The following is a 14,738-nucleotide window of genomic DNA, read 5'->3' as shown; positions in this document are numbered from 1 at the left end:
TTACAGCTCTCATCCATTAAAAAAATTAAAAGAAGAATAGACTTGGGTCCATTGGTGTGTGTGCGCCATTGCATGCAAGGTTTCTGTATTTATAACCACCTCAGAATATATTGGGGGTCGCGACTCACTGGCATTGTCATTTTGTGGGTCGCGGCCTGAAAAGTTTGGGAACCCCTGAACTAGCAGAACAACTGCATTCTGACAGTGAACTGCACATGTACGGCAGGGAATGTGAACGCACATGTTTACATTTCATTCTAAGCATTTAGTGTCCGCAGTTTAATTCTCCATATTTTGCTGAAATCATTGCTGCAATCAAAAACCAGTAATGTGTCTGATTCAGCATAGCGTCAACTTACCTGATATAAACTGAGAACTGCAGAGTCCAGCATTTCCAATCACTCCATTCCAAGGCCGGAGTAGGACTCCTTTTCAGCCCTGGAGTTAAGCAGACCGGCCCACCTCAGTTCACGACTGACTATATTAAAATAAGGTCATTTCCAATTCAGTTTCTAATTACACTATCAGGTCTTTTTCAAGAAAACAGCTGCTTTAGAACTTTAAATGTTCAACAACCCTAACAGTGATATATGTCTTAACGATAAAAATGAAAAAAAAAAAGTGTAACTCAGGCGAGGATCGAACACAGATCGTCGCCGTTGTAATGCAACGTGATGACCACAATGGCACTGTTACAATTATGTGGCCGGAATATTAATTACATCATCATTACCCTGCAGGCTGCATTTTTCTCATGGGGCTGCGAGACAATAAATAAGAAGAGCGGAGCTGCGGCAAAATAATGAATAAAATAAGTGAGTCTATGGTCAAATTAATTTAAAAAAGTGCGACTGCTGAGAGTGCAAGCAGCTAGAAACACCGGCCCTCGCGGCCAAAAAACGGACCGGCCCACCGGGAACTCTCCCAGTCCTCCCGATTGGCCAATCCGGGCCTGCTTCATTCAGCACTTCTGTTGGCTGTTAGCCAAAGACGTCTGCGGTTGGCAATAGAAGCAGTGTGGGTAGATGGTGTATGGTATGGTACAACATGAAATGTTTGCTTTTGCAACCGGTATGCGCGGTTGAACTCGTTTGACGTCACGTGTAAAATAAGTTGGTAATTCCACTATTGGAGTGATGTAAAACACAATAAGTCTGTTTGTTTTTTTTAAATCCTGATGTTAAAATAGGATCCAAAACCCTATCATTTTGAGACCCACTGCAACGAGACGTAGGAATGTGGTTTCCCCATCCACTGAATTGTTTGACAGCCACGTATTAACATGCCTCCATAGTAACTCATATAATCATATCGTATCATATAGTTTAAATCGTCTTTAAAACAGAGCATGTGTGTGTAATAAAGACAACGACTTACTTCAGCTGTACTTCATCAGCACAGCCGCATGTCAGAACAACTATAAAAGACGCTTCAATCCCGGTTTGTGGACGTTAAATCAGGTTATTTTGTACATTAATATAACAGATACCCATACAGCAGTGGATATAAACATGTATCCTGTCACATTTGCCCTGCAAAAACAGTGCAAAGTTAAATGCACGAGCTGTGTGTCTGTGTAACGTAATTGTGTGACTCATCATTGCAGAAAGGCTTGAATTAACTCCACAACAAATACATCAAATAATCATTGGGAAAGTTCTTACTGTAGTGTTCCTCACAAACGTTATCTGAGATCTGCTTCCTTTACGTCTGTCAGTGTGCTGTTTATCTGACGCAGCCGAGGTGCAGATTGAGGCACACTCTGACAGGCATGTGGGAACAGTGGGCGGGGAGAACCAGCCTTAAAGGCACAGGCAACAAATACAAGCAGAAAACCTCAATGTTCTGAAAGCTATGATAAATAATCTCATGGGGGATTTTAAGCTGAAACTTTAGACACATTCTGGACACACAAAAGACTTAATAAATCTGGAAAAAAGGGTAAAATAGGTGCCCTTTAAATCAGCCAACGGAATGTTGTTTTTTTTATTATTATTATTTGCAATAACAAAATTTTGTGGGAAAATGTGCTCAAAACTCGATGATATATTATGAATGATGTCAAATAAAATAATTCATAATATAATATAATAATAATTCTTATTGAATAGTAATATTTATAAACATATTTCTTGTTCTGAGGTGAAATACAGTTCATACTGTGGCAATACCATGAAATTCATGCACCGTGGTATTTACTGTAATTCAGACATATGTTAATGATTTAGCTACCACTTTCAATAAGGGCTCATTAGTTAACCTTAATGCATGAACAATGAGTAATATTGAGATTTAGCATGATGTTTATTCATTCTGTCAATGCAAAATTATGTTAGTTCATGTTAGTCATTAAAAATCCTCACAGCAAGAAGGTCGCAGGTTTGAGTCCCGACTAGGCCAGTTGGCATTTCTATATGGAGTTTGCATGCTCTCTTTATGTTGGCGTTGGTTTCCTCTGGGTGCTCCGGTTTCCCCCACAGTACAAACACATCCGCTGCGTAAAAACATTTGCTGGAAGAGTTGGCGGTTCATTCCACTGTGGACACCCATGATAAATAAAGGGACTAAGCTGTAGGAAAATGAATGAATGGTTATAAAAATATTAAAATCAACATTTTTATTTTATTTTCAGCTTAGCCCCTTTATAAATCCAGGGTCACCACAGCGGAATGAACCACCAACTTATCCAGCATATGTTTTATGCAGCGGATACCCTTCCAGCTGCAACCCATCACTGGGAAACACCTATACACTCCCCATTCACACACACATGCACTACGGCCAATTTAGCTTACCCAATTCCCCTATATCGCATGTATTTGGACTTTCAGGGAAACCTGGAGCTCCCGGAGGAAACACACACCAACTCGGTGAGAACATGCAAACTCCACACCGAAATGCCAACTGACCCAGCTGAGGCTCAAACTAGAGACCTTCTTGCTGTGAAGCGACATCTCTACCCACTGCGCCATCAAAATCATCATCAGCCACGATCAATAAACACTTCAGAATAATTTCCACTGTTACTTCTTGACATGTAATTAATGTTAACGAATGAGCTCTTAGGAAATGTCTCTATTATATTTTATATAAGAATACCAGATGTATTTTCTGAACTGGTGGCATTTGATGAATCCATCATCCAGTTTTTGTTGCTTCTGTGAAGTTCGTTTTTATCATGAAAGTCTCTATTTGCCTACTTTAGACCCGAATAGCCTGATTACCGCGGTATGACGCATGGTAAAAATAAATAAAGAAGTCATTGCATTTAGTCCAGAGTGGTTTGGAAATGTTTAAAAGGTCAGATCCACTGCATGATGTGATCAATTTGACAAACATTTACTATCAGGAGGACAAGACGACAATCTGGACTTTCAAAATCGATTGTTTTTGAGTGACTGAAGTTTTCAGGATTATAATAATACAAGCACCTTCATGCGTGAGCTGCTCATAATTCTGCAGATGTGCGACTGAAGGAATGTGCTCTTTATATAAATGAAAGTCGTCATTTACTCACACCTGGTTTTGTTTCATTTTGTGTGGATTTCCAATGGCAGTGTATGATGACTAAAAATGACACCACAGAATAATCACATGTGCGACGTTGCAGATCTTAGATGTTCTGCTAGTGTACGATAGGGTTTGATTTATAAAATATTAACAAACATCAATAAAGTAAATAAAAACCACTAAAATTTAAAGACGTGGACCGGAAGTTGCTGAGACTTTTATTTTACAGCGTATACAACACGTGATGAGACAGGAGGTTGTTGCTTGGACTAGGAAACAGTATCGCGTACGTCACCAATACATCGATTACTGTTGCGACAAACACGACAGATAAGCGTACAGGCTACTGTATTTGTCGCAGAAAAGAATCCGTTGCTTTGCATTTACCTTGATTTCTCACTACTTTTTAATTTTGTTTATTTATTTTACTTTTTTTTAAATTTATTTATTTATTATTCCCCTATTTTTTAATTTCTTTATTATTTCAACACATTCTCACAGCATTTCGTAACTTTTTGATTTAGTGGCTAATTCGTATAAATGAATTCGTACAATCTAATATGTACAATTTAGTGCGATTTGCTCATCATCACCCAATGACGATGTAGGTGCCATGCCTCCTTTTAAAAATCGTATGAAATTGTAATTTTCGCACGACTGAACTCCACGTACCACTAAACTGACAAGCAAACTGAAGCTGCGGTCACACTAGAATTTTCTTTCCATAGACTTCCATTTATATGCACGCAAATGCATCAGACCGGAAATGCAAGCTCGTGCGACAAGTTTCGCAGTTCGCTGCATTGCAAAGTTCAAGTTTGGTGAACTATGACCTGTGAAATCGCATCATGTGACTAGGTGAGATCAATCGAAGACCAAAACATGACCTCAGAAATTTAAAATATTGACGAATCCCTTGCTTTCTGAAATGTCTAACATTGTTTAATCCCGCCCCTTTTGAAAGCGCCGTACAATAGAATTCCGCATGCTCAAACTCATAACAGGGGCATAACGGTGAGAGAGGCATGGTTACGAATATTGAGACTGAAGCGTCAAACTGACGTCAAAAGAGAAATGCGTTACCATTGCTCCAAATGCAAAAGCAAAGCTCAGAGTTTGACTAAAAATGACCAAAACAAACTATTTCAGTGGATTAACTTGCACGGATAATTATTCGCCTAAAGATTAGCATTGAGGTAAAGTTGGTTTTTATATTCGCACAGACTTATAATTTCAGAAATGTATTGTTTGCAAATTACAAACAAGGAAATCATGTTAGCAGCCAATGACTATTAAAGTACAGCACTGTTGGTCAATTAAATAGTGTTAATGTTGTTGGTTAGTCATACTTACATCTGATTTCAGAGCGAACATTCAAGTTAGCGTTAAAATGAACTTATGTGCAAATATAAAACTTTACCTCAATAGGTTAACATTGTGCACTTGCAAAATAAATACTGTACATTTCACACAGACTTATAATCATGTGTTTAAGCGTTACTAGTGTACGATAGTGTTTGACAAAAATTAAAAACCACCAAAATTTCTTCTGAATTTAGCAATAATAAAAATCTTGACTTTGACCTTGACGATGAGATTCTATCCGCTTGGTAAGTGTGACGTCACGCGAAGCAGCTTCTGGGTTTAATCGCTTTATCAAACAGTATAAGGAGACTCATCAAATGCTAATAATAAAACTTGCAAAACGATGTAATACTTTCGAAAATCACGATCGCAATATAAATGTCCATGCCTAACATCCGACGGCCAGAAAGTGAATAATTTTGTAATAATTGTTAAAATTCCTTTGGGCCAGAAAACAGTATCCCATACGTCACCGATACGTCGATTAATGTAGCGACAAACACGACAGATAAGCCTACAGGCTACTGTATTTATCAAAGAAAAAAATCTGTAACTTGCCGCTTTGTATTTACCTTGATATCTCACTACATTTCCATTTATTTATTTATTTTGCGTATTTCCAACACATTCTCACAGCAATTCGTAACTTTTTGATTTAGTGGTTAATTCGTATAAATGAATTTGTACAATTTGCTTATCATCACCCAATAACGATTTAGGTGCCATGGCTCCTTTTAAAAATCGTATGAAATCGTAATTTTTGCACGACTGAACTCCACGTACCACTAAACTGACAAAACGTAAAATACTTCAGGCTGATATTTCGCGCTAACAGGATCTGGTGAACGTGCATAGTTTAAAATGACCAACATCAGAGTTTTTTGTTAAATAGTCCTTTAGATTTCTGGCTATTTCCTCCATTTCATACACAGAAAACTGAGGATATGTAACGTTAGCATGTGTTGCTTGAGATTATTCTGTGACATTTTTGTGTTCACGAAGTCTGCGATTAAATAATGATGATCGTTATTCTTGCTATATGGACGCACCAGAGATATTTATTTATTTACACTTGTGGTCCGAAATACACAGAGAACAAACCTCACAAGAACACCACCAGTGTGAGTAGATGATCATTTTCATTTGAGATGAGCTGGTTTGCATGTAAAGACAAGTGTTTCCATGAGGTGATGATGATGATGAAACATTCCTGCCTGTATAAAAATGCAATGCCTAGCGTCATTTCTATTTAATCTGTCTTAATGTAACTTATGTCTGTAAAAATGATTGTAAACGGATCTTAAATGATATTCTGATAAAGTCTTGGTTGTCTTTATTGATATTTATTCCATCAATAGCATTTTAGCAGACTCTGTGTGCTCAATCTGTATGCTTGATTTGTTCACTACCCAACAAAAGTCTTGTCCTCTATTTCAGTTATAAGAGGAACAAATAATAACTTGACTTTTAGCTGTTCATTTGGAGAAGCGGCTGATTTTTTCCCATGAATCATCTGTTGAGTTATCCCAATCATCACAAATACTAAGACCTACTGGAACCAGCATGGAGCCAAGATTTTCTCAGAAATCAATTTTGGTGAAGGAAAAATCATGGTTTGGGGTTACATTCAGTATGGGGGTGTGCGAGAGATCTGCAACATCAACAGCCTGAGGTATCAAGACATTTGTGCTGCCCATTACATTACAAACCACAGGAGAGGGACAATTCTCCAGCAGGATAGCGCTCCTGCTCATACTTCAGCCTCCACATCAAAGCTCCTGAAAGCAAAGAAGGTCAAGGTGCTCCAGGATTGGCCAGCCCGGTCACCAGACATGAACATTATTGAGCATGTCGGGTAGGATGAAGGTAGAGGCATTGAAGATTAATCCAAAGAGTCTTGATGAACTCTGGGAGTCCTGCAGGAAGACTTTCTTTGCCATTCCAGATGACTTTATTAATCAGTTTATTAGTAAGTTTGAGTCTAAGCAAAGTCAGATCTTACTGTCCTAACAAAATAATTAAAAATCAAGACATCATATTTTATTGTGGTAAAATAAGCGTAATCTAGAGCCCTTTGCCTTTCATATAAGCCACTTCTGATACCAACTGATCAGCTAGACCAGGGGTGTCCAAACTTGTCCGGCCTGGAGGGCCGGTGTCCTGCAGATTTTAGCTCCAACTTGCCTCAACACACCTGCAGGGATAAGTAAGAGCTTTGCCGGACACCGGCCCTCCAGGACCGAGCTTGGACACCCCTGAACTAGACGTCTAATTATTTGCTGTTCCTTTTATTTGTTGGAGAGGCAAACGATTTTCTGGTACTATAGTAAAGGATAGTAAAGAAGAGTGTTTTTTACTGTAGTTTTCTATAATTATAGGGTAATATATCAGTTTACTGTAGTAAAAACGTATATTAAAGTATTTATTATAGTTCATTAGTGAGTATAGTCAATACTACTGTATGCTTTAACATTCATTAGCAACGTCTTGTAAATACAAATACAGTATAAAAAACTAGTTCAAAAGCACTATAGATTATACTATAAATAAATACTTAAAAACAACACAAAAATGAAAGTGTGAAGTTCATGTTTAATTTAAGATCCACATAAGAAATGCTGCACTTATTTTTACAGTAATGCTTATTATAAAATGTTTATGTTAACATGGTGCCTTCACATAAAAGAGTGGCGGTAGTAGTTAAAGGGGTAGTTCACCCAAAAATAAAATGTACTCAATGTTTACTCTGCCTCAAGTGGTTATAAACCTTCTTCTGTTGAACACTTAAGAAGATATTTTGAGAAATGCTGAAAACCTATTGACTTACATTGTTTTTCCTACTGTAGAAGCCAATGGTTACAGGTTTTCAGCTTTCTTCATATCTTCTTTTGTGTTCAACGGAAGGAACTCAAACAAGAGTGATGATGTTGATTTTTAGGTGAACTGTCCCTTTATTAATTCATACGTTAATTAGCACACAAACACAAGAAACCGATTCAGTGTTCAGGTTACATTCTGATCAGTTAGTCAGACAAAAGGACATAAATGGTGCAAATAAAGGCCGTGAATTAACTAATTAATGAGAACAGATCAAATCTAAACATGTTTTTCAAAAACTGATCACTTGCGGATGTTTAGGGTCTATTCTAGCCTTAAAAAATTAACCAGCTACTGGGATCAATTCAAGGAAACACATAAAGGCTTCCAGTAAAACGACAAAAAACCAATGTACTGAGGGTAATAATAGTTTGTCAAAACCAAAATCTTCTTAGGAATATTTAGAGCAATAATAATGATGCATTAAAGACCCAATTTTAGCTTCAAAATACTGTCATTTAAAATCGTCATACATTGATTTTATTCTTCAAATAATTAAGTTTGACCCATTTGTCAGTTCATAATAATAATTATAATAATAATAATAATAATAATAATAATAATAATAAATTTAGGATCAATTATTGAATAATAGTACAGGTCAAAATAAGTCTTGAAGGAAAACATTCTGACATGTCAGAACAAAAAAACAACTGACAGCATCTAGCATGCTTTTCCACTGTATATAAAATCCCTTTTGTAAATTGGTGTTGAAAAGAAAACGCTTAAACTCATTCTCCTGTTTAACCATGACGCACTAACAACACAATCTTAAACCTGACGTCCTATAATAAGCTTTTGTTGTCCTGTATTCATTCATAAATATGCTTTAATTGCTTTCTCTAGTGTGAAAAATGACAGGCTTTACCTTTTAAGGCTGATTTATACTCTGTGCCAAGCACACGTGCAAGGTAACGGCGCAGCCTTTGCGCAGTCGCACCTCTTAAAAATGTAACTACATGTCGCAATGATGCGTAGTGCAAGCTCTGTAATTGGTCGGCTTGGTAGCGCTGAAGAGTGTGTGTGTGTGTGTGTTGGGAGAGCCACGTGAACCCGATGGAGGGTGTTTACCAAGCGCCAAGCAGCAATCTCCTGCTGTCTCTTATGAAGCCAATACGACAGTAACTGAAACTGCAATTCATCGAAATTCCGCTAGTGCTGTCTTCATTTAGGGCACATTTCTATTGAGCCCACTGTTAAAATGCCCAGCTTTACAGCAGAAAAAAAAAACATGTTGACAGCCTGGTACGAAGAACGATTTTGGATCATATATCCAATATTACCCTTAATGACAACTGTGTGTGTGTGGGGGGGGACTACTTCATTCTGATTGGTTGCCACTGTACCGTGTCATAGCTCATTACCATAAAGTTGACTTGATTTCAACTCTCCTAGGCGCCCACACCGGCGAAGACGCGCCGCGCTGCTACTCGCCGCTTATCGGCGCCGGCTCTCATTGAAAGTGAATTACTTCCAGCTACTTTGACGCTCTCGCCACTTTCGGTGGTTGCGTGTCCGCCGGTTCCCGCCTCTGCTTGTTTTTAGCTACTTGTAGATTACGGTAGCGCTCAGCAAAAACAAAACACAAGCGAAGAAACACGACACAAAGGAACATCAACACCTACTGCCAGCTAGTGTTTCAGAAGTGTTATTGTAGAGCAACACAAACAGCACGCAGAAGAATAAATGCACGACTACGCACAATGCCGACACCGTGAGTCACATCGATCACTCGACGCAGAAGTATAAATCAGCCTGAAGCATTAATATAGATGCATTTTCATATTCAATTTTAAATAAGGCCATTCATTTTCGTCATTCTCATTTTCCCTCCCAAAGTACACTTGATCTATATTAAGTTTAATCTTCAATTAAGCTGGAAATTAGATTTTAGCAACAGACTAGAGGACGAATGCTGATCATGTACTGTTAAAAATAAGCAGTTACTCATACCCCCCCCCCAAACAAAAACCTATTAAGGCCTGCAGTGCAACAAATAATCTTTTTAAAAACACAACATTTAAATCACAACATCCTAAAACAGAACACAAACTAACATTTAAACCATTATAAAAGATATTTCTGCCGCCATTAAAAATAATCAATCAATTACTCTTCAGGAAGTCTGCACATGTTGTTTTCTTAGTGCATTTACACATAAATAACCCAAACACTGCCTCTTTAAAGCAGTTTGGGATGCATAGAAGCCATTGCAGTTTATATTCGACTCACAAAACGTAATAAACGGTACCTAAATTGCGCATCTGAAGAATATTCTGGAGAACGGATGAATCCGTGTGTTTGTGTGTGTGTTCAGAGGTAGTCGTCCTCAGAGGAAGAGTCTTCATCCGGGTACATTGAGCTCTGTGTGCTGGCAGAGGGAGTTCTGCTCATCCGCCACAGTTGCGCCGCGAAGGCCCGCCCCCAGCTGCAGGGCTGGCCAATGGGACGCAGCAGACGCACTAGCTCCACCGCCTCCAGCCAATCAAACGTTCACTTGCTGCTGCCGCCGCGCGAGTTTCGCTGTTTGCTCATGGTGGTAAGCATCTGGCTAATGTAGGAGGTCAACAGGTCGTCCATTTTATAGCCCTGTTGGAGGACAAACAGAAAGCGAGTGTCGAAATGTGTCCTTTCAACTCAATTGTTAAAAAATATTCAAGAATTGTTAAAATTGAATTATATAAAAACATGATCGCGTGATATATTTCTTTTTATCATCACCTAGTTCTACTTTAGACAATATTTATTTACATTTAGTCATTTAGCAGACGCTTTTATCCAAAGCGACTTACAAATGAAGACAAGGAAGCAACTTACACAACGATAAAAGAAACAATGAATAGGTGCTGTAGGCAAGTTTCAGGCGTGTAAAGTGTGAGAAGCAAAACATTAGTACTTTTTATTTATTTATTTTTTGGTAATACAGTTAGCGGTGGAGCAAGAGAGGCAATTGCAGATTAGGAAGTGAAGTGGAGACTAAATAGTTGAGTTTTTAGTCGTTTCTTGAAAATAGCGAGTGACTCTGCTGTTCTGATGCAGTTAGGGAGTTCACTCCACCAACTGGGCAGATTAAACGCGAGAGTTCGGGAAAGTGATTTCTTCCCTCTTTGGGATGGAACCACGAGGCGACGTTCATTCACAGAACGCAAGTTTCTGGAGGGCACATAGATCTGCAGAAGTGAGTGCAGATAAGAAGGAGCAAGGCCAGAAGTCACTTTGTAAGCAAACATCAGAGCTTTGAATTTGATGCGAGCAGCAACTGGCAGCCAGTGCAAACGGATGAGCAGCGGAGTGACATGTGCTCGTTTAGGTTCATTAAAGACCACTCGTGCTGCTGCGTTCTGGAGCAGCTGAAGAGGCTTGATAGAGTTAGCTGGAAGCCCGGCTAGTAGAGAATTGCAATAGTCCAGTCTGGAGAGAACAAGCGCTTGAACAATTTGTTGAGCAGCATGTTCAGATAGGAAGGGTCGGAGCTTTCTGATGTTATAGAGTGCGAATCTGCAAGATCGAGCAGTTCTAGAAATGTGCTCAGAAAAGTTTAGTTGGTCATCAATCGTTACTCCAAGGCTTTTCACCATTTTGGAAGCAGTAATGGTTGCCCCATCCATCTGGATTGAAAAGTTATGGTGTAGAGTCGAGTTGGCAGAAACTACAAGCATTTCCGTTTTCGAGAGATTAAGCTGAAGATGATGATCTTTCATCCAGTGTGAAATTTATGAAGTACACATACAATTCTGAAGTAGCACAAGATATTTGGTAACATTTGATTTGAATTTTAGCCTCTAAAACAAATCTAAAAACAACTTTCACATGTGGATTGCTGCAGCAAAGTAATGCTTTATGACTCTGAGAAGTACCCTTGATGCAAATTATTAAATAACTGTTGCTCAGGGCGGTTCATTCCGCTTTGGCGACCCCTAATAAATAATTAAGCTGAAGAAAAATGAATAAATGAACTGTTGCTCAGTAATAGCTATCAAAAATCACCAGACATGGAAAATTATGGCAAATAATAAGCATCACTGTGAGATGTATGCTTTTATTTATATATATATATATATATCATTTTATATGTATACACACACACACACACACACACACACACACACACACAATGTATACACACACACATATATATATATGCTTTTTGCACAACGCCACTAGAAATGTGCATGCTGTGCAGTTGTAGTGTGTGTTGGTCTCACCAGTGAGGTCTCACACAGGAGTTTGCTACCCTGAACCAGGTTGCCGATTGTGATGTGGAAGTACGTGTTGCCGCTGCTCCAGTTGGAGATTTTGGTGAAGGGATATGTGGTTAAAATGTCCTGCAGAGAAAACACAAATATCACCTTATACAAAAAAAATGACTAAAGTAAACTGAAAATATAATCGAAATAAATGAATAAACATACATCATAATATCCATCAAAATAATATAAATAGTAAAAACACAACTAAATATTTTACACAACAAATTGACCTAAAAAAGTAAACAATAAAATATTATCTTGATGCTAAAATGACACAGATTTTAAAATAGTACTATAATTTAAAGTTTTTCATTTAGATAATTTAAAGATTTAACAGAGAATAAAAAATGCAAACAATTAATGCAAGTATTATAAATGCAGTCCCTAAAATTCAACATCTGCATGTGGGACATGAGCAATAACAATTAAAGTGTTCCAATGTGTCGTTCAGCACTCCTAAAGTACAAAGAAACACGGATTGTATTAAAATCACACTGGAATATAAATCAGAGCATGCTTAAAAGACTTAAGTGTGACGAGTGGTCTTCAATGAACCTAAACGAGCACATGTCACTCCTCTGCTAGTCCGTTTGCACTGGCTGCCAGTTGCTGCTCGCATCAAATTCAAAGCTCTGATGTTTGCCTACAAAGCGACTTCTGGCCTTGCTCCTTCGTATCTGCTCTCACTTCTGCAGATCTATGTGCCCTCCAGAAACTTGCGTTCTGTGAAGTAACGTCGCCTCGTGGTTCCATCCCAAAGAGGGAAGAAATCACTTTCGCGAACGCTCACGCTCAATCTGCCCAGTTGGTGGAATGAACTCCCCAACTGCATCAGAACAGCAGAGTCACTCGCTACTTTCAAGAAACGACTAATAACTCAACTATTTACTCTCCACTTCACTTCCTAATCTGCAATTGCCTCTCTGAATATCACACTTACTGTACCAAAAAAAAAAAAAAAATACTAATACTACTAATACTTCCCTTCTTAGACTTTACAGACCTGAAACTTGCCTATAGCACTTATTCATTGTTGCTCTTGGTTGTGTAAATTGCTTCCTTGTCCTCATTTGTAAGTCGCTTTGGATAAAAGTGTCTGCTAAATGACTAAATGTAAATGTTAACAGTGAGAGAGAAAAAAAGAGACAGAAAGCACACCTTGTTTTTGGGGTCAATCAGACTGACTCCATATTTGTTGATGGCGATCAGCAGGATCTCAGGAAAGTGCGGTTCAGTGGTTTGCTGCGATGAGAGTACAGAAAACAAATGTTAAAACCTGGAGCGTATAAGAAACACAAAAACAGCAAGCTAATACTCACTTTAACTTCAAAAAAGGCCGACCCAAACGTGGGCCATTTGAAAATGATCTTCAGAAACATCAGCTTGGCTTCCTCTCTTGATTTCCCAGCATGCCTGTTGAAGTACGCCACAATCGACTGCCAAAAAACAAAAACAAAAGCAAAAAAAAAAAAACAAACTGCAAAATTTAGAGGGCCGGCTGTTTCTAAATGATGTATATTATGTGCAGTGATCAGCATAAATGAGTGCACCCACTTTTGAAAATGTGTACATGGAACTTCGCCTGCGTTATGGCACCTTTAGTTTCCTTAACAGGATAATAAAGCTGAGTCTGAGTCTGAGAAAATGATATCTATTAATATTCTCAGTGAATACAGCCAATACTTGTTGGTGCATTTAGACACAAGTTTAATTAAACAGTTCTATCCATTACAATAAGAGTTAGGTCACTAAACATCAACCAAATGTCTCTTTTTTGTTGTTTAATGTTTCTATTGATTTCTCCTGTTTAGTCATTTTTTTTTATATGTTTCCCCCAACATTTTCAAAATGTATGAGCATCTTGATATATATCCAAAATGCACATAAAAATAGGTGGATGGAAACAAAGTTATTGTCTTAAAAAGATAGTTTACCTAATAATGAAAACATACTCACCCTGTTATTACAATGATTAGGGGCATCGCTAGACTTAATTAACTCAGGCACGTGCCTCAGTAAAAATCGCCAGTGCTTTGTGATGTGATTTACTTTATATGCAAGTGTATTTATTAACAGTGGTAATCCCAGATTAAAGACGTTATTCTCAATGTGCTACCGGACCAACACTGGTGAAAGGAATCTAGTTTAATCAAAAAGCAAACTGACTTATGTGCGCAGAAAAAAACCAAAAGCACCAGAGCACCTCACCGCTCACCTCACTGCTCCTGCTGGACGCTGACGCGCCGCTCTTTTCCCGGTTTGAGCACCGGTTGTTAACATGCACGCTGAAAAATTACGTGCTGCTCATGTGTTGTAAAACCAGCGTAAATTAATGCTTTAGAGAAGGTTCTACCAGGAAGACTGAGATGTCACGTCATTCATAACAATTATCTTGTCAGCCTATAACAACCAAGCAAGCCATGTATAAAAGCTCATCTAAACAATCTGTTTCGCTGTATTCAGGTGACGTTGCGGAAGTTTCCCTCCATCCTCCCCATCACCACCACCACCAGGTCCGCCTCGTCTCCACTCAGGGGGTTGGCTTCGCCCTGCCTTCATCTTCAGGCAGGATCTGCCAGCTCATCCAGAGTTCTGCACTATAGACGTGGCTTACGCCAAAGAACTTTATGAAAGGACCGTAACGAACTCTCATTCATGCAAACAATTGACAATAAATGTTCAAACGTTTATCTGCCTCCTAGAGTCTTTCTGGTAGAACAGCTTTTTATGCAGAGG

General features: G+C 38.5%; 2 protein-coding genes across 6 annotated transcripts in view; one reads left to right on the top strand and one right to left on the bottom strand.

The window, feature by feature from the left end:
* Positions 1-14,690, top strand: part of gdpd4a (glycerophosphodiester phosphodiesterase domain containing 4a) — an 80,219-nt gene extending 65,529 nt beyond the window's left edge. For all 3 annotated transcript variants that reach the window (XM_087292918.1, XM_087292919.1, XM_087292920.1), the window contains exon 16: positions 14,466-14,690. In XM_087292918.1, coding sequence (XP_087149044.1) covers positions 14,466-14,605 — 140 coding nt within the window. In that variant the 3' untranslated portion in view covers positions 14,606-14,690. The remainder of the gene's footprint in view (positions 1-14,465) is intronic.
* myo7aa (myosin VIIAa) overlaps positions 7,448-14,738 on the bottom strand; it is a 100,861-nt gene continuing 93,570 nt past the window's right edge. For 2 of the 3 annotated variants that reach the window (XM_087291456.1, XM_087291455.1), the window contains 5 exons: positions 13,322-13,438; positions 13,161-13,244; positions 11,958-12,077; positions 8,205-10,341; positions 7,448-8,106 (listed from right to left, as the gene is read on the bottom strand). In XM_087291456.1, the coding sequence (XP_087147582.1) occupies positions 10,246-10,341; positions 11,958-12,077; positions 13,161-13,244; positions 13,322-13,438 (417 nt within the window). In that variant the 3' untranslated portion in view covers positions 7,448-8,106; positions 8,205-10,245. 3 annotated transcript variants of the gene reach the window in all.

Source organism: Danio rerio, chromosome 18, assembly GCF_052040795.2.
Source record: "Danio rerio strain M-AB ecotype USA chromosome 18, GRCz13ab, whole genome shotgun sequence".
Lineage (NCBI taxonomy): Eukaryota > Metazoa > Chordata > Actinopteri > Cypriniformes > Danionidae > Danio > Danio rerio.
This window is presented reverse-complemented; position numbering and strand designations above follow the sequence as displayed.